Below are 25,703 nucleotides of genomic sequence, written 5' to 3'. Positions count from 1 at the left end.
AAATGTGCTGGAACCACAAAATACATTTGAAATCTTTTCTTTGTTCTCTTGGATTAGACTCTGGGGTAGCGCAGTGAAGTAACGCCGTTTCTGTTTGAATCTGGTGAATTTTCAGCAAGAGAGAGGTGGAGTGAGGGTGCCGTGACCAGTGCTTACTAAGAGGTCTGGGCTCAGGGTTGCGAGACAGTCCTGGGCAGCTCTAAATGGGGTGATTAGTGAGGGCGGGGCCAGCCTGAGTTGACAGGAGAGGCAGAACCTGAAGCTCCTCTGAGAGGCAATAGAGTTCAGACTAGACTAGACACAAAACTCCCTGACAGGCAATAGAGTTCAGACTAGACACACAATTGGCCCAAGGTGACCCAATCAACATGGAAGGGAAGTCCTTTTATTCCCTTTCCATTGGCCAAACACAGCTATGGACAACCCAAGGGAGCCTCCCAAGGCAGCAGGCAGGTTTGAGAAGGGAGGGAGTGGATAAGGGAAGACAGGAAGGACACTGTCCCTTCCCTGAACTTCTCCTAATCTGCCCCAACCCAACACTGTGGAGTGTCGTCACCTGCTACTTGCTGTATAATTCTGGTTCATCTTAATTGATAATCTAATTCTTCTACCCATTAAAAATGTTACCATATATCTGCTAGTTTACAAAGGAAAGAAAGAAAAGAAAAAAGGAAAAGTAAAGCACTTAATCATACATGTATTTGTGCAATCTGTCTGCCATTTTATACAAATAGTCTTTACATTATCATGTTCCCTGCTCAACAGTCCTCACAGGTCAAGAAAGTCCCTGATCCTGGCTTTTTCTCCTTTACTTGCCTACATAGCAGCCTGGCAACCTCTAGGGACATTCTCAAAGTGACTATATTTCCTTTATTTAATACATTTGGTTCTGCTCTATGTATTAACCAAATACTATAGAAAAACTAACTTTAGGAAGCCTGTAACAAACCTTTTAATGAGTTGAACAAATTTAAAACTTCCCTTTTTAAGTCTCATGATGTTCACTAATTTTCTCTAAAGGAGGTTTTCTGCTTCTTTATAACCAGTCTACCCAATCTATTGCTATCTCAAAGGAAAAAAGTGTGTGAGTCTAATTGATCCTGATGAGATCAGCCCTGAGAGAATGGTCACTTGTGATAATTGACAGTTTCGCAGTGGGGCTCTGGAGCCAGATGCAGCAAACGCATGCGCTCTGCTGGGCCTTTTAAAGGTTCCCCATGGTTCTAACATCTCGCGACCACCTTGCTTCAGTCAGATAGGAAGTAGAACAGTACAGTATTCCCTGTTTGCTCCTGCTTTGGCCTTCAGTCATCCACGAATTCATTCTTAGGTTTGTAAACTTCGTTTTCTTTATCAGAAGGAAGGGTGCAGAAGGTGAACTGTAGACATGCTTTCTTGCAGACGTGTCGATTGCTGCGGCATGTGTCTGGCACGGAACCCCTTGAAATAACCTGCATACATGCTGAAGAGACGTTTCTGGTGACTGGCCAACAGGTATGGAAATGGCAGGTTACTCTTTCTCTTGTACTGACTTTTGTAACAGCCTGTCACTGTGGTGGCGAGCGGGAAAGTCTGCACGAGGGAAACAAGGACACTGGGGTTTGTCGGTAATGTGCCGGAACGTGCTGCCATTCCACTGGATCACGTTCTCTGCCAGACTGGAAATTGGCTCACGTAACTGAAATGCTAGATTATATCTATTTTAGTTGAAGCTGTTTGCAATGCAGTCCCTGTGATACGCTTATAAAGAAAGATATCTGTTGTTGCTTGTTTTTTACTCTTTGGGGGCACCACCTAGTTCTCAAATAAATACACAAGACTTATTCTGACTTAGGAGTGCCCAGCCTTAGTTTGGCTTGTTTCTAGTGAGCTTTTCTAATTTAAATCATCCTGTTTCTCTTTAACTACGTTTTGCCTCTTGGCTTTTTACCTTGCTTTTTCTATATATCTTTCTTTCCTTCTTATTCTGTGACTGGCTGTGTGGCTGTCCCCTGGTGTCCTCTTCTCCTTTTCTCTCTCCCCCCTTTCTTGAGCCTAGATTTCTCCTCCAATTTATTCTCTCTGCCTGACAACCCCATGTATCCCTCTTTTCTGCTTAGCTGTTGGCCATTCAGCTCTTTATTAGACCAATCGGTTGTTTTAGACAGGCAAAGAAACACAGCTTCACAGAGTTAAACAAATGCAACATAAAAGAATGCAACTTATCTTTGCATCATTAAACAAATATTCCACAGCATAAATGAATGTAACACATTTTTTAAAAAACATAATACATCTTAAAATAATATTCCACAACAGAAATCAGGATGTAAAAAGCCACAAAAGTACATTTTAGTTTAATAATTCCTAAGGACATTGATTGTAAGTGAACAAATCAGGGCCAACTAGATGGCTCAGTGGGTAAAGGCACCTGTCTGATGACATCCCCAGGACCACACAGACAGAACCAACCCTGCGGGCTGTCCTCTGACCTCCACATACACATCACCATGTGCATGCACACATAAAATTAATAAGTAAAAAATATATAAACAAAACCAAACCAGTGTATGCCTCAGTGTTAGTTTAAAACAAGAGTCCACTGGATACAGAATAACTATTTCAAGGCAGGCAGATGACACAACCTGCTATCAATGACTGATAACCAGAGTCAGCCATGTCACGAGTCGGCAGTCAAGGACGGAAGTCTGGAGACTGCACCGTGTTTCTGGTCCCTTAGATCATCTCTGCTGCCGAATCATTGACGCTGCATCCGTCCAGCAGAATCGCCAAGGAGAATCTGGATGTGTTTTGTGAGGCTTGGGAGTCTCAGATTGGCGACATGGCGACGCTGCTGCGGGAGATCAATGACGCGTTTGAAGGGAGCCGAGGTGAGACACTGTCCGCGTGCTGAAATGTTCCAGCTTTTATTTATGTGTTATTTTAGTGTAACTGTCTCAGTGTTTTGTTTTTAATGATAAGCCGTGGGTATAAAATGATCATGTTATATAGCCCAGCTGGGTTATTTTTTTAAAAAAAGATTTATTTATTTATTATCTGTATAGTGTTCTGCCTGCATGTGTGTCTGCAGGTCAATAGAGGGCACCAGATCTCATTATGGATGATTGTGAGCCACCATGTGGTTGCTGGTCTCCAGAGTCAGGTCCAGGACAACCAGGACTACACAGAGAAACCTTATCCCAAACAAACAAACGAATAAACCAAACCAAGAATAATTCGTCCATTGTAAGCTGGTCTGCAAGCCAGAAAGATGGCAGACAGGGCGGTGGCGTGGACAGTGTCCTCCCTTTCCTGTGTCCACTTCCTGCTGCACGCCATTCCACAGCCCCCGCACCCGTGTGCTGTATTTCATTCTTCTGTCCTGTTCACTGGGATTGCCCTGTCCCCGACTGAGCACACAGTATGAGGTTAGCTGGAGATGATGTGATTGGGTATGTGGAGGAAGGGAAGAAGCATGGATGCTGGTCCTGATGAGAGGATTCTGGTTTGGGGAGCAGCGGGCTGCTGTAAGGATCTCTGTGAGTGAGGCTGCCAGGAAATGGAAGTCAGTGCCAATGGCACCTTCTGCTTTCCCCCTTTTCCCTTTACTTGGGGGTGAGCTCTGGCATTGCAGGAGTTGACAGTCTTCATGTTTGCAAGCCCAGTCATGCTGTCATATCTGAATCACATATAATCAACAGTCTGGATTATCACAACTAATGTGACATATTTGTTTGTTATTTAAAAAGCAAAATGTGAAAAATAAAACTATATCAGTAGGAAAAGCTCTTAAGTTATGTGTGTTATTTGTAGGAGAGAAGTACGACCATCTTTCGCTTCCAAAGCCGATGGTAAGTACAGGAGCCCTGCGTGCTTCAGTTTCAACTGTGCTCTCTTTGCCCATTGCTAGTCACCTCCCTCAGCAGCAGGGACAAGTTAGGATAGTGAATGTCCACTATGCGATTACTGCTCTGGGCAGCAGCCTACATGTGGCCCCTATCTTAATATTTGTGTTTGGCTTTGGGAGTTGAGAGAATAAAGGAATCTGTGAAGCGGGAAGTAGCTTTCTGTTCATATCTTTGGTTTAGTTTGCAAGTAATGTTGGAACTGTTTTCTGTATATGAAGACATTCGTTGCCACATTTGGTAGCACACAACTTTAATCCCAGAATTTGGGAGGCAGAGGCAGGCGGGGCTGTGTGAGGTAGAAGACAGCCTAGTCTACCCACTGAGTTCCTGGGCTACATAGGAGACCTTATCTCAAAATAATAATGTTTATATGCTTTCTACTTGGGCAAAAACATGCCCATGGGAAAGAAAATAAAGAGGAATAAATTAGCTGTACAGTGGTCCTAAGATCCCTTTTAGGAATTAAAATTTCTATCTTTTGGCTGATAGCCTTTCAACATCATGTTTCCCATGTAACATTTTGTCAAACTCTGTGATTCATTTCTAAATAACATGACATCTATAATTGTGAACATAATGCAGGATATTTAGAAAACAGAGACTATGGAAAAATATCAGTTATCATGAAGCCTAGTCTTCTAAAGCAATCAAGTGCCCTGATAGCCAAATCAGAAGTGTGGGGGGTCAACAAACAAGGAAACCAGCCTGCGGAAGCAGCCTCTGTGAGAAGACATCATGGTGGCCGACGAGAAAGCGAAAGACATAAGACTGTGAGACACACCCAGCACGAGGTTAGAGCCATGTCCCCAGCCACAAGGAAAGGAGGGCTGTGGTGTCCAATACACACAGCAGGTCAAAACAGACAAATGTCATCAGATGCCCCTTGGTCAGTTGTACACTGGGCACTGGGTGGGAACGATGCTGAATGATGACCCACACAGGTGAGGAGCTGAAAAACACCCTGATTCCTGTGTGTTTCTGTTGCCTAGAACAGTCTGGCCCAAATTGGATAATAAAAAAATTAATTGGCTGAATCACTGCATCAATGAAAAAGACAGGATGGTCTTTCAGACATATACCTAATTAAAAATTTAGGTGGCTATGCAAAGAAAAAGCATTTTTTGAAATTGATTTTATATCATATTTCATTCCCAGTATGTCCCAAACATTATCAGTTTACTGCTCACCATGGAACTGTGGAGAACTTTCTAGCCTCTTTGTCATCTTAAATCTTTAGAATCTGGGGTGTATTTTACACATTTACCACACCGTAACTCAGGCTGGCTGTGCTGTGGGTAACAGCTGCTATGTTAGATAGTACATATTTAATCTTACATAAAAAGAAAATGAAGAGAGGAGAGAATTTCTTAACTATTAATAGTACCAGAGTGATGACCACATGGTGTCAGAAGACAGCACGGACAGTAACATGATCGGTAATTAGACTTTCATGTCTGGGGATAGTAATAGCAGCGGGAATGACTGATGTGGAGATGAGAACGGATCCTCGGAGTTTCTGACAGGAGCTGCTAAGATGGTGCAGTGGTTAAGTGCACACTGCTCTTACAGAAGGCTTAAGTCTGGTTCTCTGTACCCATCTGGGGTGCCTCACAACCCCCTGAAACTAAAGCCTAACAGTATGAGACACCCTTTTCTGGGTGCGCGCGCGCACACACACACACACACACACACACACACACACACACACACACACTCATCATGGGTCAGTGCTGAAATATTTTTGTAAACTGAGCAGAAGTAGAAGGAAAATCAAATACAAAACTGCAGACTCACTTTGTGAATTTTTGGAAACTGTTTTTTTCTGTGCCTTAATTTATCATCCACACAGTCTGGAAGCATGTTTTATCTAATTTTCCTGTTTTGACCCACCTCGACTCCAGTAGATGACAATAGTTAGTATCCCGCTGTATTAATCAAATGAGGACATGTTGATTGTCTTAAGTGCTGCATGTTGGGGCTTCTATGACATAGTCTAGGATAATCAAAGACACACAGCTGGGCCTGAGAGTGCACACCTAGAACCCTAGCACTGGGAAGCCTGAGGATCAGGAGTTCGATATCAGCCTGGACTATAAGACAGATTCTCAAAGCAAGACAAAACAAACAAATAAAGACAAAAGCAGCAACAATGAATTGGAGAAGCGGAGTTCACACTGTTGCTCACTGAGAAAGCGCTTGCCGCCCAGGACCAGGCCCCGGGCTCCATCCCCAGAGCTGAGGGAAATGGCAGAAAAAACAGCTCAGACCCTAACGGGTTGAATAAAAGGGAGATTTTATGGAACTTAGTAGGTTCCACCCCCACCCAATCTGTAGTAAAATTGTTTCAAAATATGAACCATTTCCTTAGTTGAATGTAGCACAGCTAACTGTATTTTAAAGAAAATTTTAGCTCCTCTTTTGGTGAGCAAACTTTTGAGTCTAATGCTATTTATATTTGGAAATCTTCAGCTTTGTATAGCAAACTGCACTTCCCAATAGTGTCCACTAGGTGACAGGCTTGATTACATTTTTATTTGTTCATTTTTACAGTTATTTTTCTGGGTGGGGTTGGGTTGGTGTGAATATGTGCCTTGGTAGGTATGTGCAGGCCCAAAGACAGTGTGAAGGAGTCAGTTTTCCCTTTCCACTGTGTGGGTCTTGGGGACCAGACTTAGGTTGTCAGGTCAGGCAGCAACAAGGGCTTCTGCCCACTGAACTATGATGCTGGCCCTATGGCCACATTTAAAAATAGTTTGAGCTGGGCGGTGGTGGTGCATGCCTTTAATCCCAGCACTCGGGAGACGGAGGCAGGTGGATCTCTGGGATCTCTGTGAGTTCGAGGCCAGCCTGGTCTTTCTACAAGTGCTAGTTCCAGGACAGGCTCCTAAGCTACAGAGAACCCCTGACTCAAAAAATAAATAAATGAATAAATAAATAAATAAGTAAGTAAGTAAGTAAGTAAATAAATAAATAAATAAATAAGAATATGCTCAGGAGATACACCCGGGAAGTCTTGGTGTTCTTCCCATAAAATTATTTTAAAAAGATAGTTTGTTTACCTTTTCTGCAATTCCCCTTGACATTAATTAAATACTTCTGCAATTAAAGTAGTAAAAATAAAAACCATGTAACCCAACTAGTTGGGTTCAGATGTAAGGAAGATACTGACCTATTTGCTCATGTGTGTGTGCATGTTTGTATGTGTATGTGTACATGTGTGTGTATCTGTGTGTATTCTTGCTCGTGTTGTATGTATGCTTCTCGTGTGTGTGTGTGTATACGCATGTGCACATGTGTATGTATGTATGTGTATGTTCATGTGTTTGTGTTTATTCATGCTCTTGTGTGTGTGTACAGCTTGTGTATGTTTATATAAGTCAGGAAGCGGTCATTTCACTGTGGAACACAGTCTGGGAAATTTGTCACAGGTGATTTCGTCATTGCAAGAAAACCCCAGAGAGTACCTGGCGTAACCTCAGGTGGCTATGACCTTGTTAGTCGTCTTTTTTAGAGAAGGGATCATTTGTCACAGGTTGGTCTTGAACTTACTATGTAGCAGAGGATGTTCTTGGATGTCTTGAATTCATATTTTTTTAAAAAAATCTATGTACATGAGTTTTGTCTGCATGTATGAATGTGCATCGTATGTGTGCCTGGTGCACAGAGGCCGTAAGAGGGCATTGGGTCCCCTGCACCTGGAGCTGTCCTCCAGGTTCTGAGAACAGACCCAAGATTGTCCACAAGAGCAGCAAGTGCTCTTAACCACTGAGCCATCTCTCCGGAGCCTAGATGGCATAATTTTATGGGACTGCCACTATAAATTGGCCTGTTGCAGATGAAAATGTTGTTAGGTGGCATATGACTTTTTTCCTTCCCTTTTCTTCCCTTGTCTCAATCATGTGCAGCATGCATGCACAGATGGACCCTAACTTATACATGTTTACTTCACACATGTTGAGTAGAAATTCTGCTTAGAAATTTGATCTTTTCTAAAGTTCGCCCTCAATGGTTTGACCCTCTTCACAGTGCTGGGCAATGCCAGGGAGGGGAATAAGGCTGAAAAGGCACAACCAATGCTCCAGTGTCCTGTGCCATAGGTCAGCTGTCCTGGGTGCATCTCTTTCTGGCGACATTGGGGAGGAACCAGAGTCTTACATGCATGGCAAGGAAGTGGTCTAACTGTATTGTACAGCATTTTTTACTTATAATGGGTTTACCAATATGTATCCCATTACTAAATCGAGGGGTATTTGTATATATACTTGAAAAGTTTGGTGATGAGAGCTGGGAAAATGGCTTAGTAAACACAGTGGCTGGTGTTATACAGCACCTGAGTTCAATTTCTAGCATCTATATTACAACTATAACTCCAGCTCCATGAGATCTGTGCCTTCTTCCAGCCTCCAGTGGCACCTGGCATGCACACGGTGCACATACATTCATGTAAGCAGAACACCCATGCACATAAGATAAAGTTTTAAAAAATTAAAAGTTTTGATCTTTTTCTTACGCTAGATAGGCACATGAATATCTACTTGACTGTAATTCACATCTATATATTATTTATATATATAAATACATTGTGAGTGTCTGTGCGTGTGTGTGTGTGTGTATGTGTGTGTGTGTGTGTGTGTGTGTGTAATTTGGGTATGTGTTTCACTGATGGCTTTCTCCAGCTATTGCCATTTTGTTTCTGCCGACCCTCTCTGTTCTGGAACTCCTGAGATAACTATGGGAGCTCCTAACGTGTCTCCGAGTAGGAGAAATTCTCACTGTGGGATGTCATCTCCAAGGAACTTTTGAATAAACATTTCAAAGAGACATCGCGGTAGTTAGCGGTAGGGCACATTGTGCTTCTCTGTTCTTGACATGAACAGGTATGTCTCTCTGAACTAGTCTGGTGATCTTCCCTCCTAGAGAAAACACACTGAGTTCCCAATAGTTATGTGAAACAAACGTGCTCTTTCTAAACTAGGAGCCCACTGAGCACTGGTTCGCATTAAATCCTAAGTTTGAAGTGAAACGCCTTGACAACCTGGCTCAGGATTAGCAGCTCTGCTGGCAGTGAGATGAGGGTATTGGAATTCAGAGAGTGGAAGGCATTAGATTATAGTCATAACCAGTAGGAAAGTACTTGCAGAACCTTTAATTGTTCATTTTAATAGACATTCCACCAGAATCATTCAAACGTTACAATATTTTTATTATAACAAAGAGGCCAGGGAGCTTTGGGGGGGCATTATCAGTGGATTCTGAGAATATTTTAGGTGTTGTCTTGAGGCCCTAAAGACCTTGTGAAAAAGAGGAGAGCAACTAGCAGCACAGAAAACAGACATGCTCGCCTTTTCCCCTGGTCCTGAATTCCCAACTGCTGATTTTCCCCAAGCAGAAGTCACCTAGTAGAATATTACAAGCATAGTTAGCTGCAATTTAACTAACTACCTGCTGGGTCTGGTCAAGTTAGGGTCCTTCACAAGTTTGCATGTTTTCTGTTACTGCCATCTTTCCTCACAACTAAATACTAATATTTTCTAATCTTTTTATTGTCACAGAAGAACAATGCAAACCTGAAATCCTTAAAGCCTGACAAACCCGATTCAGAGGTAAGCTCTTTGGTTGTGTGACAAGACTGTAAGACCACATCAATAGCGACAGACCTGTGATTGAATGTGTTTGCAGGAGCAAGCCAAGATAGCAAAGCTGGGGCTGAAACTTGCTTTGCTCACCTCCGATGCTGACTGTGAGCTTGAGAAGTGGGAGGATCAAGAGAATGAGATCGTTCGACACGGCCGGAACATGTCTAGGATGGCCTATTCTCTGTATTTATTTACTAGGTAATGCAGTGACATTTTGATTTGTTTATTTACATCTTTGTGTATTCAGGTACTTTTAAGACAGGGTCTCACAGTACAGCCCGGGCTGGCCTGCAACTTGCTGTAATCTTCCTGTATCAGGCTCCTGAGTCCTGTACTATAGGCATGAACTACGAACAACTAAATCTTTAAAAAAAAGTGAGCATAGATTGGGGAGTGTGAGGGACAGCTCCATGGAGGACCGAGGCTAGCTGCAGCTCTGCGGGCTGGGACAAGAAATAGTAAGGTTTGGGATAACAGAATTCCTCTAGTGCATGACTGTACAATGCCCTGCTCACAGGGCACGTCTCCATAACAGAATGATCTTCCTGAGGTCAGAGCACAGGCTGTATTTACTGCAGAGCCTGCGTGTTTCCTCCGCCATCTCCTCCATTGCCCTTAGGCCCGTGCTTTACCCCCTCATTTAGGTACCCCTTGCAAGCCCACTTGCTAGCCTTCAGCCTATAGTTTTCCTGGGCATGCTTCTAGCCCTTCCTCAGGTTATGGCTTGAAATCATTGTAATCATTTATACAATGTATTAATGATTATTTCTACATAACAATTCCTATTTCTTAATAAACATCGAAGGCATTCTAGTAATTTTCAATGCTTTATCAAAATTGTCAGTTCTTTATAACTTTAGATACTATTTTGTGTCATGTCTCCAGTTGGCTATCTCGGCATTCAGCAGAGACCAGGATGGACTTCCTGCACGCATGGCTGTTAGTGCAGGTGTTGCTGCAGGAGGGTGCATCCTCTGATTTGTGCTGAGACCATTATGCATTCTGCTGCAATCTGCCTTTCCTTTTTTCAGAGTTCTTCATTCTCAGTAGCTTTTAAACTCCTGAATAAAACTGGCCAACACAATTGTATTATGATTCTTTTCTACATTTAGAACTGGAATTTTATATATGCCTTGTTGAAGGTGCAGTGAGTTCTGGCCAGGGCTGAAATCTGAATTGAGGACTGACTGACCTTGGGTCTGCTCTTTTGATTGCATAAGGAATGCATTTTGGTTCAGACATGTTATCAGAATTCATATATTTATTCATGAAAGCAAAGCGCACTAATAAACTGGCCAGTTTTAGTTTTCTTAGCATTATGAAATTAATATATATAATTTTAACTTAGGAAGTAATAGTTATTTTAAGAAAAAAAATCACAATATCAGTGTGCTCACGTTATCCTTGAAAAATTTGAGTTCTGCTAATACACAGAATGCTCTAAAACATAAGTGTTACATAAGCCAACGTCCAGGTAATGTTATCCTCTTAATAACTCCTTCTATTGTAGAGGAGAGGGGCCACTGAAGACATCGCAGGACTTAGTGCACTTCCTAGAGGTATGTTTTATTTTCACAAGTACCCAGAGTGGTAAGACCGTGTAGGATAAAACGAGAAAGGTGAGGGGGTAGTTGGGAAGACTTCTCTAAGACAGCCTTTGGGTAGCGGTGTTATCAAAGAGGGGAGGTTGGAAGAGTATGTGGGGTGAGAACAGTTCAGAGGCAGAACAGGTACAATGGCCATGACACTAGGTGCACCTGAAGACTCAGGAGACCATGTAGATGAAGGGCTGAGCCACAGTGCAGGGGTGGCCATGGCATCTCTGCAGAGCTGTGATGTTCTTTTCTTTCAAGTGTGATGCTGGTGAACCCGCTCAGAGTTGAGAAGCTGTGGCAGGATAGAATGTCTAAAAGGGTTTGGACTCAACCAATGCAGATGTTGGCTGAGGTGGGGAATGCCAAGGGAGAACATCAAGTCTAGAGAGTGGAAATCAAGCATCATGTTGAGTGCTAAGGCTGATGTCAGGCTGGACAGAGTTTTGGGAGTTCTTGGCTTTAAGGTGCTTTTACAACTGTGATGTTCAGACAGACAGACAGACAGAGAAGAGAAGCTGTGAGAGCTGAGAATGTGGAACAATGAGGCATGCGGGGAAGTGAATCATTAGGTGCCAGCAAGGAAGCCTGCTGGTTCCCTTTCAGGGCTAGGGGAGAATGCAAAGGACTGTTCCCCTTGAGGTCATGTTAGCCAGCAACCGCAAGGTATCAAGCTTGTGACTAGGAGGTCAAAGTTCACTCTCTCTGTCCATATTCTTTATCTAGCTTACTATCAGGACTCTTTTTCTTCCTAAATCATTCGGATATGTGCCTTATTACTGTCTGTCGCCAGGTACCTTCATCTTCCTCCTTTACGGCTGTGGTAGCATTTTAAAAAGATTTATTATTATTGTTTGTGTGTGTTTCATGGACATGCACATGCAAGTGTGTGAACGCCACTGTGCAGGTGTCCTCAGAGGCCAGAAGAGGGTGTCAGATTCCCTGGAGCTGAAATTACAGGTGGTTGTGGGTTGCTTGGTGCTAGGAACTGAATTTGAGTCCTTTTGCCAGCGAGCCATCTCTGCAGCCCCTGCGGTGGAGTTTTAGAGTATCTTATGTGTTTTGATTTTAATGTGTCCTGACTGTTCCTCGAACTTATCTGGCCTGGGTTTCGCTCCTCTCCATAGTTTTGTTCACTTATTTGTGAAATGCAAGGTGAACAGACAAAAATCTGAAAATTACAATAAAATGTTAACAGTCTGGATTGGCCCTCTCAGATAGCTATGTGGAATGTGTCTGATTGTAACCTGACCTCATTCCCCAGGACTCATGACTCTTATACTTGAAGATTCAAAAAGTAATGTATTATTTTTGACAATTACATGTATATACATTTTGATCTTATTCTTCCCCTGCTCCTCCCTCGGGAACGCCTTTCCTTCTCCTCAGGCCACGTCCCCCCTACTCTCGCGTCCCTCCTCTCTCTGTTAATGACCCATTGTTTCATTGGGGTTGTTGGCACGTGTACAGGAAAGAGGTTATTTTACTGAAGCATGGGCAAGTTACCAGTGGACATCCTGAAGAAAAATGACTACTCCACTCTCTAACTGGAGATTTCAAATGAGCCAGGGATCCCTTCAGAAAGGAATAGATAATTTGTGTGGCTGTGGGTTGCAGGTCGGTGTGGCTTTGCAGAATTACTGGATGTCTTTAGGTACAGAGGAGCCTCTATGGGGATTTTGTCTTTGGTCTGGGAAATTTCTGATTCCAGATAAACCCTGTGTTTCCTGGGGTACAATGAAAAACGTTATGGGCTCTGGGACTGATTCTTGATGTCTGGGTTAGTTTTCAACTCTGTGAAATAATTGAGAATATTTGTTTACCAACCATCCAGAAGATATTGATCCAAAACTGTGCTGTTTTCCCTCTCTCCCAGGTTTTTGCTGCAGAGGGATTAAAGCTTACATCAAATGTACAGACATTTTCAAAACAGGTAATACATGTCTACCTGTCCAGGGCTAGTGGTTTCACACACCCACACTGGAAATATATTACTCAGACATAAAGGTACATAAGCTATAGGAGGTGCAAATCCAGCAAACATTGTTTGGTTATGCTGTTTCTGTTACTCTGTTGTATTGTGTACATTTTTGTGGGGATGGATCTGACCCAGCGGAAGACTTTGTCTAGTATGCACAAAGTCCTGGGTTCTGTCTGCAGGACCACTAAAGAGAAAGCATACCAAATATTCATGGTTTGTGGAAACTGTACATTACTATCAAGCAAGCACTGTTTCATGATTTTGTTAATGACATCCTGTGAGATTTGAGTTATTTCTTGTTTTTATATTAAAAAAGAACAAACACTAAGGAAAAAAAAAAAGAGCTATGGGCTGGGGTGGTGTAACACTCAGGAGACCAAGACAGGTGGGTCTCTATGCATTGAAGGCCGGCCTGGTACACATAGTGAGTACCAGGTCAGCCAGGGCTACATGTGATATACTATCTAAAAGGGAAAAAAAATAAAAATAAAAGCATAAATGATGGAGTTTTGTTGAGGTTGCAATAACTCCTTAAAATATGTTTCAGCTAAAAGATGATGACAAACTCATGCTTCTCCTGGAAATCAACAAGCTCATTCCTCTATGCCACCAGCTGCAGACAATGACGAAGACATCTTTGCAGAACAGAATGATCCTGAAGGTAAAGCCGAGGGCGGGACACTTGGAGAGTAGTTCACACGTCTCTCTCTCCGTCAGGTTAGCTCTAGCCTCTGTGCTAAAGGGAACAGAAAGTCTGTTTCCTGCTTGTCTGAGAGCAGCTGCTGTGACCGGCCCTCTCAAGTTAGACTTCAGGCTGCAGACAAGTTCCTGTACTGCTCCCAGCGACCCTCACTGTCTTCATCTCTGCCATAAATGTCTTGGAGCTGAGGCGCCTGCCATTTACCTGAGGAGTCTGGGGGGAGTATAAAGAATTGCCAAGTAGGGGATGCTCTCTCAGTGTGTAGCGTTTTGAGAAGCTCATGCATAGCCTGAAGTAGAACAGTGGCTCTTCCACCATCTTTTCTGGGCTCCATGAAACAGGCGTGAGGCCAGGCAGTCAGTGCCACCCATGTTCTGGAGCCGCATGTCACCTCAGGTACCCTAATCTATACCTTTCAAGATCTCTTAGATATCCATAGCAGAGAAACTTCACCACTGTAAAACCAAACAGATGACAGCATTTTTGCAATGCTTTGCCGCCATAGGTTGACAAGTGTATTACAAAGATAAGATCCATGATGGCTCTTGTGGTCCAGCTCCTGTCGCTCTGCTATAAGCTACTGAAGAAGGTGAGATGGTTTTTCTGTATTCAACTTCTACTAACTTAATGGACAACGACGGCGTGTGCACGAGCCACTTTGCAGATTGCGGAGCAGAGCGCAGCAGGAGCTAATTGTCTTAACTCTTTCCTCCAGGTGGAAAATACCAGGTGGGTCTCAGCGGCAAATAAAGATACCATGGATGGTAAAACTTGAGCAGCCTGTAGTTCATCTCTGGAATGTCACGTGGCTCAGCTGACCTTTTTACAAAGCAAACGATCCTTTGTCTTTTCGGAAATTCCTCAGTTTTTAAAGAGAATGCTGAAGTCTTTCTTTTTTTCTGATCTACGATTAGAAAGCTTACCAACAGTCATTGCTGTGGGAGGACTAAGAGTCTAATGGCAGTGCCGTTTTAAAGTCAACACTGTGTTCAGGATGTTCTTCAGCACACACCAAATATGCCAGCGCTCTTAATGCCAGCGGAATCCCAAAGATGCAAGCGTGAATGAATGTACACTCCCCTTTGGCAGCCTTAACTGCTCTATGTAAGCCAATTATCTGCAACACTAATTTCAGCAGAAAATATACAGTGGCCTGGTTGAATGCAGACCGGTGGACTCTTCTTCAGTTCTTGATAAGCAGAGTAAGGGTCCCTCAAATGCCTGGTCACATCCCTGCTCAGCACTGTTGCTTCTAACAAGCATCTCACTGGGTAAGGTCATTAGGTTACATCTGTCCCATTCCTGCTTCGGAAGGAAAACCACAGAAGTCACTCCAAAGAATCCTGAATCCTGGAGCAACTCCAGAAGAGGAATGGCTTTTTATTCAAGTTGTAGTATGCATAGCTGACCACACAGTCCTGGATAGTGGATGGAATCCTAAGTATTTCTTACTGGTTTCAAAATAGTTTTGAACTATCTTCAGTATTGATGGAATGACAGGTGCAGAAGACATCAGAACCAAGAGGCTGTTTAAGTTCCAGAAACCTAAGCACTGTGTTTTATTAATGTGGCATTAGAATGTTCATTTTTAGTTTTCTTAACTCTAGGGTTAAACCTTCTCTTGCGCTGGGGAACAGACGCCTGTCTGCCTCACAAGCTGTGAGCAAAGCAAGGGCGAGACTGCGAGGGCACTCGGCGATGTGCTGTGTCCCCAGTATACAACAGGGCCGCGGGAAGGAGCATGCGCATTCTGCCTGTGCCAAACAACTCTCATCTCTTTCGCTGCCACCACAGGTATTAACACTACATTTTCCCAAAGCACTGGAATAATCTTGCACCCGCCTGCTATGGGAAATGATTGAATGGAGCCCTCTCCTATGAAATAGTCAGGATTGTTGCCAACTCATACGAGTGAAAATTCTGTGACTTCTTTTTAAACTGAGAAGCCGGAAGCTAATTTCACTGGATTATCAGTGTAAATATTTTAGTAATAAAGCAGATCCCTCAATAAAACTGGTAAGGATCATCAGGTATGTGGTAACAATGTCATTATCTTGGTCAACAAAATAGGGATTATTAATTAGTATTAAACATGATAATGTACACTTCAATAAAAATTATGTTCAGTAACTGAATTTGTACCAACTGGTTTAATTTTGATCCATTAACCAAATTGGGGCAGGGGCATACTGATGAGTAATAAAATTAAAAGTGCCCTTGCAACCTGTACTATTTTATTTGTCTGTATTTTGAAGTATTTCTAGCATGGCCTTTAGCCTGTGAAACAAAACCTTCTTTTAACTTGCAATAAAACTAGCGAAGAAAGGTACAACTTGTTAAACAGATATGGACTCTTGCAGCAAGAGTCTGAGATTCCCTCTGCCACTCAAAGTGAGGATCTGCTGCTGTGTGCTTAATTCTCACCCCACTGCAATCTCTGCAGACATCAACTCACAGCCTTTGTCAAGTCTGATGGTGCAATTAAGGGATAGTCATGCTGATACTCGGTTTATAAGAAGTTTGTCTTATAAACTAAAAACCTTTTCAAAAAGTTTTCCTTACACACTTACAAAATATACCTTTACACACTGAAAATAAAATTCAAGATGCCTGGGCGGGGGAGGTTGAAGAAACAGGGTAACATGATATCAACAGCACAAAAGGACAGAGCTTACAAATCAAGTGTTCATGTAGAAAATGATTTTATTTAAAGTTCGAATCCCCTCCCAGTTACAGGGAGCTGCTTCTTTCTTCTCAATAAACTCTGCTTGCTTGCACTTAAATTTTATTTCATTAAAAACAGGGAAATGACAGACACGTACTACATGTTGTACCTCTTAAACAAAACTTCCTGATTTAAGGTCTTTTTGTTTTAAATTTAGTGTAAAAGTCTAATCTAAAACCAGAACTTCATAGCTGTTTTTTTCTAACTTACATAATGTAAAAACCTTGTTTTGTTCTAAGAACAGAACAGACTGGAAAACCTTCATTGTTACAAATTAGCTGTCGGTAAAATGTGCATGATGAGTCATTACCATGCATTGGCAGCAGCCAGCTTAACAATGCAGTGCACTTGTTCCGTTTGCTAGAAGAGCCCTTGTACATTGGCAGAGCTTTCCATGCAGAGAAGGCAGACTCCACACCTGTCTCCCTGGCAACTAGAGGGGAAGGCCGCAGCAGAAGGGGTGAGGCTGGGCCTTTCCACTGCACTTTGAAGCAGATCTGGGAAGGGTAGACAATTAATTTTGTTTTTCCAAAGTATTAAATTGTTAAAAAAAAAATAAGGCAAGAGGCTGGAGAGATGGCTTAGATGTCAATAGCACTGGGTGCTCTTCCAGAGGACCTGGGTTCACTTCCTGACACCTACATGGTGGCTCACAACCACCTGGAACTCCAGTTCCAAGGAGGCTGATGTCTTCTTTGGCACCTACAGGTGTTGCGTAAATGTAACATACATGTATACATGGGGGAAACATAAAAAAAAAAAAAAACACATTTCTTATAGACATGCAAAACTTTTAAAAATATTTCTCAAGAGCTTGTTTTTTAATCAGGAAAATATTCCTTATTTGACATTTGTTAGAGAAACAAGAGGAACAGAGTGAAGCTGGGGAAATGCTTGCCTCCTGTTGTAGGTTGACGGAGAAAAGTCCCCTATGGTTCATGTATTCGAAACACTTGGTCCCTAGCTGGTGGCACTTTTGAATGTTAAGACTTGCCAGATGAAGCCTGTCACTGGGGGCAGACTTTGACTGTCTAGCCTCGATCCAGTTCCACTTAACTGTGTGCCTTCAGGGAGTGGTGGTCTGATCTCAGCCTGTACTCGCTGTGCTGCCGTGGACACCTAAGCCCCCTGGAACTACAAGCCAAACAAAACCCTCTTCTTAAATTGCTTTGGTCACATGGTGTTTTAACACAGCAACAGATAGGTAACTAATATAGACATTGGTACCCAGAACTGAGGTTGCTGTGGAAACAATGTGACCATTTCTTGGAAGAATTTGGAAGACTGAACTTTTGAGAGCACTGTGAAACAAGACTTCCTGTCTGGAACCCAGGAGACTAGTGCTGCAGGTAAAGTAGACAGTAGAGGCCTTCGGAGAAAAACAATGTCTCAATTAGCAAATTGGCTTGAGGCCATTTATGTGACCCTTTGACAAAGAATCTGGCTACTTTCTACCCAAGTCCTGAGAACAGACAAGAAGCTGAATTACAAAGTAATGGACTACTTCCTCTGGCATTAGATATTTCTAGATAGTGTAACTTTGGCCAAGGAAAACCAGCATGTCTGGCAGAAATACAAAATGTACAGCTTGGAGAAAAAGCACAATGAAGTCATGTTCTGGAAAAGGCAGTCATTACTAGAGATTAGTGTTATCAAGAAGTCTGCTCTATGGCTGGAGAGATGGTTCAATGGTTAAGTGCATGGGCTGCTCTGCCAAAGGTCCTGAGTTCAATTCCTGGCCACCACATGGTGGCTTTCAACCATCTATAATGGGATATAATGCCCTCTTAGGCATACGTCCAGATAGCACTCATACCTAAAAAAAAAATACATTAAAACAAAAAGGGCCAGCTTTAAATTGGAACAATAGGACAGTTGGCCAAGGCAAGATTTCACCCAGATAAACCTCCAATATATGAAAGACAGCCTAAAATAAAGGCTGTTTGTTCCTAGAAAGCAACTTAACAAAAGAGCTGCTGTGGACAAAGGGAATGAAAGCTGGTCGTCTAATTTTGAGGTATTTTCCACATGGTACTAGCTTTGGAGGCATGAAAGAATGAAAGGTTTCTGGATTCTTCCTCCCTTCTTGGCTTCAGCAAGCCAAGCAACATGTGGTAGAGATGGAGTTTCTGCAAGAGGGCCATGAGGAGGCCAGTGACTGATGCTATGGTGGGGAAACCAAAGCTCTGAGCCATCCGCCAAGGAGGCCGCACACAGCAGAATCACATCTGTGTTGCAAGCAGCAATGCTGGAGGGGCAGCCAACCAAAGCCTTTGAAACTAAACACTTAGTGGACATGGAGCTGCAGGATTTGGTGTGTTATCATGCTGGTTTTGGTCTTGCTTTGGTTCAGTACTTCTTCACTATGCCCACCGGTCCTTTTTGGAACGGGACTGGATATTCTGTGCCCTTGTATGGTGGAAGCATGTAACTGGTGTTTTGATTTACAGGGGGTCATAAGGGATCGCACTGAGTCTTAGAAGGACTTTGAACTTCAAAACTGTAATGACTATGGAACTTTTGATATTAGATTAGCTGCATTTTGCATGATATGGCTATGGGCCTATAAGCATCATGGGAACAATGTTGTAGATTGGTAAGAAAAAATATAACACCCATGGATTTATGTATTTGAACAGTTGGTCTTCAGCTGGTAGAACTTTTAGGACAAGAAATCTAGCCGGGGGAATTACATCACCAGGGACAGTTAATAACCTCACCCTGCTTCCAGTTCACTCTCTGCTTTTTCTGTATGGTGGAGATGTGATCTCTCAGCTTCTTATTCTTGCTCATGTGCCTCCCTACTAGGATGGACATCAAGTCCTCTGGAACTACAAACCCAAATACTCTTGTGACGTTGCTTTCGGTTACAGTATTTTATCACAGCAACTGAGAAGGAATACAGCGTGAACACATGCAAGACCTGAGTTTGGGTTTTCTGGCCCATATAAAACTTGGCCATGGTGTGTGCACCTTCTAAGACAGAAGGCAGAGGTGATGGGCGTCTCCCTGGAAGTTCATGAGCTATCTGGCAAAGTTCCAAGTCAAAGAGAGACTGTCTAACCAAAGGTAAAAAAGCATCCGAAGTTCTTTTCTGACATACATATGCAAGTGAATGCCCACAACTGTACTTGCCCCTACACAAAGCAAGTACCTGGGCCAGGCAGATGTAGAGCTGGACTACAAATGGGGACCAAGGCTTGGGATAGTCAGACAAAGGAGGGGAGTTAGGTAAGAGCAGGACTGGGCTGCTCCAGCGGCCGGGTGTGAGGAATGTTTCTCATGCACTGGCTCTCTCCAGGGCACTTATGGTTGGGTTCAGGGAGGGTGAGCATCCTATGCTGTCTCTCCATCTCTAGGCTCATGGCGTGGCTGTGGCACTATTCCGCTTTAGCACGACCTCTTCATACTGTTGCTGTGTCAGTAACCCTTCTGTTATGCTCTTACTTTCTTCAAATTTCGGTAACACAACCGCAATGTAGCCTTCGGTGGATGGCTGGGGACAGAGCATTTAGCTTGGTCAAATGACTGCTAACCGGCACATTGAAAGGCTACGCTTCCCCACCTTCCCCTACCTTTTCTTGGAGAAGAGATGGCTTATGAAGAATATTTTCATTCACCTCCATCAGCCGACCTCTAACACAGCTAGATATGGTATATTCTTCTCCATCGGAGCAGTATATCTTACACAGAGGTGCAAGTTCTGTTAGAAACTGTGCCCCCTGGGTAACGAGATGAAAGAAGCCAATTAATTGTGTATTTCCACTTCCTCTAATATACCCCTCACTATTAAAACAGGATTCTAGGCTTGGGACTGATGTTTTACAGGAAAATGATTTAAGAGCATAAAACCATTCATGTACTTGAACAACCTACTATGTGCTAGGGACCACCAACATAACAACCTACTATGTGCTAGGGACCACCAACATAACAACCTACTATGTGCTAGGGACCATCTTTTAATGGGTAGCTTAGTTAAAGGCTAAGAATGGATTTTTTTTCAATTGCAAATGAGAAATCTATATATGGCTAGGCATAAAGATTTTAAGTTACAGGATAATTCACTGCAACCAATAATATAAAATTCAATATAACATATGGCAGCAATATCCTACAGTTTTTTTTGATTTATTTATTTATTATGTGTAGAACATTCTGCTTCCATGTATTCTGCAGGCCAGAAGAGGGCGCCAGATCTCATTACAGATGGTTGTGAGCCACCATGTGGTTGCTGGGAATTGAACTCAGGTCCTCTGGAAGAACAGTCAATGCTCTTAACCAATGAGTCATCTCTCCAGCCCCTACAGTTTCATTAAGATCCCTGTCTTCTGTGGGGTGTGGTGGTTATACACCTTCAATCTCTCTGCACAGAAGACAGAGCTAGGTGAATCTCTGAGTTAGAGGCCAGCCTGGTTTATTCATCAAATTCCAGGTTAGGCACAGTTACAGAGTGAGACCCTGTCTCAAAACAAAAACCAAAAACTAAAAAGTATCTAAATGATCCCTATCTTTTATGTTAGAAATTAATAGGTAAAGGAACTTCTTTACAGGGTCAACCACTACGACTTTTTGGAAGGCAGCTATGCTCACCACTATACCACCAATTCAGATTACTACAACTTTTTTGAAGAAGGAATGTTTTTCTTTTTCTTTTTCTTTTTTTTTTTTTTTGAGACAGGGTTTCTCTGTGTAACTTTGATGCCTGTCCTGCAACTAGCTCTGGTAGACCAGGCTGGCCTCGAACTCATAGAGATCCTCCTGCCTCTGCCTCCTGAGTGCTGGGATTAAAGGTGTGCGCCACCACTACTTGGCTAGGAGTGCTTTCCTAACTAAAAAACAAAACTAGTGGGCTGGAGATAGCTCGGAAGTTCAGACGACTATCTATTTACTACCCCTGAACAGACTATCTATTTACTACCCTGAACAGACTATCTATTTACTACCCTGAACAGACTATCTATTTACTACCCTGAACAGACTATCTATTTACTACCCTTGAACAGGACCAGGTTTAATTCTCAGCACCCACACGGTAGCTCACAACTACCTGTAACTTTGGTTCTGGGGGATCTGACAAGCTCCCTTACCTCTACAGGTTCCTGCACACACATGGTATACATACATACACATAAATAAAAATAAGAACAATATGTTTAAGTAAACTCCACAAAACTAACTGAAACACATGCCTTTTAACTAATATTAAATATTAGTGCATATTTTAATCCACTACCTGATAGCACGTATGGTCATTGTTTCGGATACTCTGGGAGGTGGGTATATCGGGGGTTGTTTTATCTATGTGCAGTGTTTCATGCACTGCCCTCTTTTTATGAACTTTTTCTATAGTGAACACAGGTCATTGGAGCCAAGATTCTGTTTTATTTTTGAGAGTTTTGTTATGTAGCCTTATCCAGCTGGTACTTACTATATGGCCTCATACTTCCAACTGTGCTACCTCAGCTACCCAAGAGCTGGGATACAGATAAAGGCCTATCTTCCATCTCCTCTCTTGGGGATAAGAATGTGAACACAGAATCTATTATGATAGACATTATACCTCCAGAACACCTTTTCTTCTCCTTTTTTTTTCAGGGGTGGGTGTTGTTTTTACTGAAAATGATTACACTGAACTGCCAGAAAAAGCCTGGCTCCATTATAGCACAATTATAGGGGGACATCACAGAATTATAGGAACATACCCGCTTAAATTTCCCAGACACTTTGTTCTGAAGTCTGCTACAGTTGGTACTGATCTGATAGGAGATACTTTTAATAGTTTTGCCACTTTGAAGAACGGGATGAGATCCTGCCAGTGTGATGACACATATTCTACAAGGAGAAAAGAAGTCAATCCTCCATTGCTGCATGGCTGGAGACGCCCTGCTGTAACAGTACCTACTGAGACGACCGCCCAACCAGCCTTCTAGAACGCAGTCCAATCACCACCTCTTTCGGCTGGGACTGGAGGCTAAATGTAGCAGGGGGAGTATAATGACGGAAGAGGAGAAAACAGGATTGAATTTTCTTCCCAGAAAAGGAACAGTATCTTGAGTCTTTAGCTAACCCTGAAGTAGCAGAGAAGCAAGGCATGACTCTGTCCACAGGCCTCCACAGTGAGCCATTCCATAGGTCTGGCTCTTCAGTGGTTGGCACAGTAAATGAATAGGACTTGCACCTGCCACTACACTCTTAAAATACCATCTCAACACAGGAGAAGACTGTTGACAGAGGTTTCTGTCCCACCCAGTCCTGCAGCTGTTCTGTCCCAAAGAAACACTTAGAGGTCTACATTAATCATAAACTTGTTGACCTGTTAGCTCAGGCTTCTTATTAACTTTTCTACCCTACATTAACCCATAATTCTTGTCTGTGTTAGCCACGTGGATCACCAAGGCATTCTCACCTTGCTTCCTCTGCGTCTGGATGACAACTGCAAACTGAACCTTTCCTCTTCCCAGAATTCTCCTTTTCTGGTTGCCCCACCTATACTTCCTGCCTGGCTAATTGGCCAATCAGCATTTTATTAAAACAATACAAGACCATTGTCCCATTGCTACCCCCCCCACCTTTTCAAAACGAGAACTCTGAATCTAGAATCTGAATCCTTAGCTTTCTGAAAGGCTAGCCTCACGGGGGAGGTACTAGGCAGAGCCATGTTTACTGCCAGAACTCTATGGAGTTTCAAGATCCTTGCCACCACCAAAAAGCATGCAGTCAGCTATTCATCAACATCATTTAAGTGTTTCGTGGTGGGGCCTCTTAAAAGAGCTGCAAGGTTTTTGCAGCTAAAGCTGAGTCAGAAAATCTCTCTTAAATGAGACATGCTTGCCTCTAGCAAACAGCCCACCAGAGAAAATGCTGCTACCAAGAAGCCATGCTTAACTCTGTTCTTTTGTGTCTGGAATTACTTTCCAAGCCTTCTCGGATTTTAAGTGGATTTAGTTGTCCACATTGGCGCTATTCCTTGCCGAATTTCCTGAATGCTCATATCCAGCCCAAGACTACATTAGGCTAACTACCAGAAGTGCTGGTAACTGAAGAATTCTTGGTTTGCTTACCGGTTGGAGTGCTGTAGTATACAGTGGTCCTCACAGGGTTTTCCTTTAACATCTAGAGGAATAAATGAGTTGCTGGTTCTTGAACTGGTATTTACTATTACCATGTGATTACCCTCTTTGGTTCATGGAGATAGTTCACCATGAAGCTGGGGCTAATGCTGATGACAGAGGTCAAAGTAAATAAAGCTATGGAGTGTTTAAGTGGCCTAATCCAGACAGAATTATTTATGCATTGTTAAGGCAGGTAAGGCTATTAACTCCTCCATCTTGTCCCTTTAAAAGGAGTATACCTATTATTTCTATTAGAGAAACATAATAAGCACCACATTGTGGTGTTGTGGGGCTGCCTTTTCTTTTTTAAAAAATGATTTATTTACTTTTATTTTACATGCATTGATGTTTTTCTTGCACGTATGTCTGTGTGAGGCTGTCGGAATCCCCTGGAACTGGAGTTACAGGGAGTTGGAAGCTACCAGGTGGGTGCTCGGAATTGAACTCAGGTCCTCTGGAAGAACAGGCAGTGCTCTTAACAGCTGAGCCATTCCTCCAGTCCCAAGGGTTGTCTTTAAGTTATGCAAAAACCAAATTTTGGGAAAATTCAGTCGTTAGGAGGGTTGCTTATGCTAATTTTGGCCCAGTCTTTATCTGTTCGTGTGCGTCCACTGCTTTTCTAAAATAAAAAGGCTAAAACAGAGATTGGCGAATTCCCAAAGGTGGCGTCGATATTTTCTGGGCACATGTAACAGGACATCTGGAGAGCCTACTTTGAAACGCCAAGTGGACAATATGAGCGGTTTCTTAACACTAGATACTGCTTCCTGAACTTCTCTTAAGGCTCTCTCCAGCGTTAAGGTTTCCTCCCGCCTCCGTCTAGGATTGAGCCCCACAGGCACACAAACACTAGGCAGCCCAGACAGACCAACGCGGGGTTCCTTCGTTTACGTCACCCCCCCCTCCCCCGCCCCACATTGCCCTGCGCTTCCCATGTCGGATGCGCCTATTTTATTTCTCCAACAAAGCAACCCTGTGTTCCTGGTATCAGGAAGCTCAGGTTAGCGCACGGGAGCCTTACACCGGGGAGCAGGAATCCCCGCGGCATCCGCCTGGTAGCGCAGAGCTCACCACCATTCCGCACTTACCCGCTTTATACCAGCGAGTAAAGTATCGATCCACAAGGGAGGGCGCCGCGGGTTCGGTAGCCATGGTTACCTCTGGCCCTGCCAACCCTCCCTCTCGGCTCCCGAGCTCTTCCATTCTGCGGGTCCAGGCCAGAGGGAGATTACCTCCCGCGTGGTAGCGTCGTGCGCATGCGCGCACCTCGTCAGTCTCCTTTCCCTCCCCTCCCTCCACCAGTCTCTGGCACTCGCGGGGACAACGCCCGACTGTGGCACTAATACAACCGGGAGCCGGAGGGCTGAAGGACAGCAGACAACAGTCGTGCACAACCCTACTAGGCTCCCGCTAGCAACTGGAGAGGCCCGATCGCTCGGCAACGCCTACGTGGTGACGTCACGCCGCCCACGCGCCTCGCTAGTGACGCCGCGCTTGCGCCTGCGCCTGGCTTGCGCTAGCTGACGGGTTTCGCCCATCAGTGGTGCGAGTCTCTGTCTCCCGTGTGCGGTGGCGGATTCCTCCCAAACCCAGTGCGTCTTAGGAGCTCGGGGCCGCAGACCGAGGCGACGGCCTAGTCTTGCGAGGGCGTCTCAGGTGAGCGATTGCGGGCGATCGCGCCCGAGCCGCTGCGCGCGGCCAGGCCCAGCAAATCCAGGACGGTCCTAGTGTAGGGGCGAGCCACGCATTTCTGCCCGTGCAGAGGCCTGGCCCGCCTCTCTCCTCGAGTGTCGCGTGCTTTCTGCACGCTTGTTCCCCGAGGCCATCCTGAAGCGCTGCTGGGCACAGCTGCCGGGGTTGTGGATCCCCTCCCCCAACTGCATGGATTCCTTGCCGCGTGTAGATAAAACCTCTATCAGGAATTTGTTAGCCCATCATGGAGGCTTCAGCGCCTTGCTACGGGTCCCTTCTCGCATCAGAGATTTTCTGTGGCGTATTGTATCCGGGGTTTCCTGAGCTGGCGTGCCTAAGCCGTGATTTCTGTGGCGTGATTGCGTAGTCTTTTGT

The 25,703-nt window shown here is 43.7% G+C and overlaps 3 protein-coding genes across 4 annotated transcripts in view; 2 read left to right on the top strand and 1 right to left on the bottom strand.

The window, feature by feature from the left end:
- Positions 1-15,927, top strand: part of Ctnnal1 (catenin alpha like 1) — a 47,960-nt gene extending 32,033 nt beyond the window's left edge. Inside the window, exons 10-19 of the mRNA XM_038347605.2 lie at positions 1,402-1,494; positions 2,720-2,870; positions 3,793-3,830; positions 9,440-9,490; positions 9,567-9,721; positions 11,034-11,082; positions 12,992-13,048; positions 13,644-13,757; positions 14,302-14,385; positions 14,512-15,927. Coding sequence (XP_038203533.1) covers positions 1,402-1,494; positions 2,720-2,870; positions 3,793-3,830; positions 9,440-9,490; positions 9,567-9,721; positions 11,034-11,082; positions 12,992-13,048; positions 13,644-13,757; positions 14,302-14,385; positions 14,512-14,571 — 852 coding nt within the window. The 3' untranslated portion in view covers positions 14,572-15,927. The remainder of the gene's footprint in view (positions 1-1,401; positions 1,495-2,719; positions 2,871-3,792; positions 3,831-9,439; positions 9,491-9,566; positions 9,722-11,033; positions 11,083-12,991; positions 13,049-13,643; positions 13,758-14,301; positions 14,386-14,511) is intronic.
- A 554-nt stretch (positions 15,928-16,481) lies between these two features.
- Positions 16,482-25,097, bottom strand: Abitram (actin binding transcription modulator). 2 transcript variants are annotated; one of them, XM_038347316.2, is made up of 6 exons: positions 24,725-25,097; positions 23,586-23,637; positions 22,427-22,495; positions 22,227-22,356; positions 20,097-20,243; positions 16,482-20,017 (listed from the first exon to the last, which is right to left on the bottom strand). In XM_038347316.2, the coding sequence occupies exons 1-6, from the start codon at positions 24,837-24,839 to the stop codon at positions 19,883-19,885; spliced, it is 648 nt and encodes a 215-aa protein (XP_038203244.1). In that variant the 5' UTR covers positions 24,840-25,097; the 3' UTR covers positions 16,482-19,882. The 2 variants fall into 2 exon arrangements, with proteins under 2 accessions (XP_038203244.1, XP_038203245.1); XM_038347317.2 differs by lacking the exon at positions 22,427-22,495 and having other exon boundaries at positions 24,725-25,095.
- Positions 25,098-25,117: 20 nt separating this feature from the next.
- Elp1 (elongator acetyltransferase complex subunit 1) overlaps positions 25,118-25,703 on the top strand; it is a 58,573-nt gene continuing 57,987 nt past the window's right edge. The window contains exon 1 of the mRNA XM_038347315.2: positions 25,118-25,292. The gene's annotated coding sequence lies outside the window, so the exon portion shown is untranslated. The remainder of the gene's footprint in view (positions 25,293-25,703) is intronic.

The sequence above is a fragment of the Arvicola amphibius genome, chromosome 11 (genome assembly GCF_903992535.2).
Source record: "Arvicola amphibius chromosome 11, mArvAmp1.2, whole genome shotgun sequence".
Lineage (NCBI taxonomy): Eukaryota > Metazoa > Chordata > Mammalia > Rodentia > Cricetidae > Arvicola > Arvicola amphibius.
The sequence above is the reverse complement of the archived record's forward strand: the minus strand, read 5'-3'. Positions and strand labels throughout refer to the sequence as shown.

Excerpts from the sequence above, each read along its gene's own strand:
- Abitram (XM_038347316.2), bottom strand. The coding sequence starts at position 24,839 with ATGGAAGAGCTCGGGAGCCGAGAGGGAGGGTTGGCAGGGCCAGAGGTA. Across the intron at positions 22,357-22,426 it reads CTGGTTGGGCGGTCGTCTCA|AATATGTGTCATCACACTGG; the intron begins GTAGGTACTGTT and ends TTCTCCTTGTAG. Across the intron at positions 20,018-20,096 it reads CATCTCTTCTCCAAGAAAAG|CCATCCACCGAAGGCTACAT; the intron begins GTAGGGGAAGGT and ends CTCTGTCCCCAG.